Source organism: Salvelinus sp. IW2-2015, unplaced genomic scaffold (genome assembly GCF_002910315.2).
Source record: "Salvelinus sp. IW2-2015 unplaced genomic scaffold, ASM291031v2 Un_scaffold1424, whole genome shotgun sequence".
Taxonomy (NCBI): Eukaryota; Metazoa; Chordata; class Actinopteri; order Salmoniformes; family Salmonidae; genus Salvelinus; species Salvelinus sp. IW2-2015.
In genome coordinates this window covers 91,947-92,876 of record NW_019942899.1, presented here as the reverse complement: position 1 = coordinate 92,876, position 930 = coordinate 91,947, and the positions used below count along the sequence as shown (strand labels likewise).

The 930-nt window shown below is 44.0% G+C and overlaps 1 protein-coding gene across 1 annotated transcript in view; it reads left to right on the top strand.

The window, feature by feature from the left end:
• Window positions 1–930, top strand: part of LOC112070778 (STE20-like serine/threonine-protein kinase) — a 48,179-nt gene that overhangs the window by 21,152 nt on the left and 26,097 nt on the right. The window contains exons 8-9 of the mRNA XM_024138230.2: window positions 144–275; window positions 544–843. Coding sequence (XP_023993998.1) covers window positions 144–275; window positions 544–843 — 432 coding nt within the window. The remainder of the gene's footprint in view (window positions 1–143; window positions 276–543; window positions 844–930) is intronic.

The following is a 930-nucleotide window of genomic DNA, read 5'->3' as shown; positions in this document are numbered from 1 at the left end:
GACTGCAATTTTGAAATCGCACAAACATTGACGTTCACTTTTCAGGTGCGGTGTAAGTAGTCCACTTCAAGGGGACATAAGTCTTTATATCTAAAAGTGTCCTCAATATTATGCATCTTTTCTTTCTTTTTTTATCTTTGCAGCATCAATTTTTGAGTACTGTGACAGACAGCAGACCGCTGAGGGAGCTGATCGCTGAAGCAAAGGCTGAGGTTTACGAGGAGATTGAGGAACACAAGGAGGAAGAGGAGGAGGAGGACYGAGAGACACAGCGGGTATGTCACACCACAGACAGCTCAGTTAGAAAAAGAACCAGATGAGTGTGTGAAACGCTATAGATGGACAGTGAGTATTCTTATGTGGTATTCATCCTTCATTATAAAGAACAGGCTGACTTGTACTGACTTGACAAAAATAAGGAAAGTGATTGACTATTGGTTAGAAGGATATATTTAGAATCTTCTATTATTTGAATTGCTAATCTAGACATTATCTGTTGATTATTTTTAACCTACATTTTGATTTTCATCACGTATTCTTCAGGGTCACAAACGTGCACCGTCCGATGCCAGTGTTGCCAGCTCGGAGGATGAGAAGCTCCCTCAGTCTCCCTCAGCCTCCATCTTGGAGTCTTTACCGGAGAAGGCTGAACCGGTTATCCCAACACCACAGATTGTAGAAAAGATCCCTGAACCAAGCGTTGTCAAGCCAGAGGAGAACCTGGTTGTGGACACTAGCTTCGTCGACGAGCCTGCTGTCCCTGCAGAAGTGGAGAAAATGGATGAGACCCTTGGTGCTCCAATAAATGGAGAGACAACAGAAGCCAGTGAGAAACCAGTAGAGGTGAAGGAAGAGGAGGAGAAGGTTCCAGAAATAACAGAGGTTTCCCCAACAGAACCCAGTGAGATAGCTTCTTCAGAACCAGCTGAG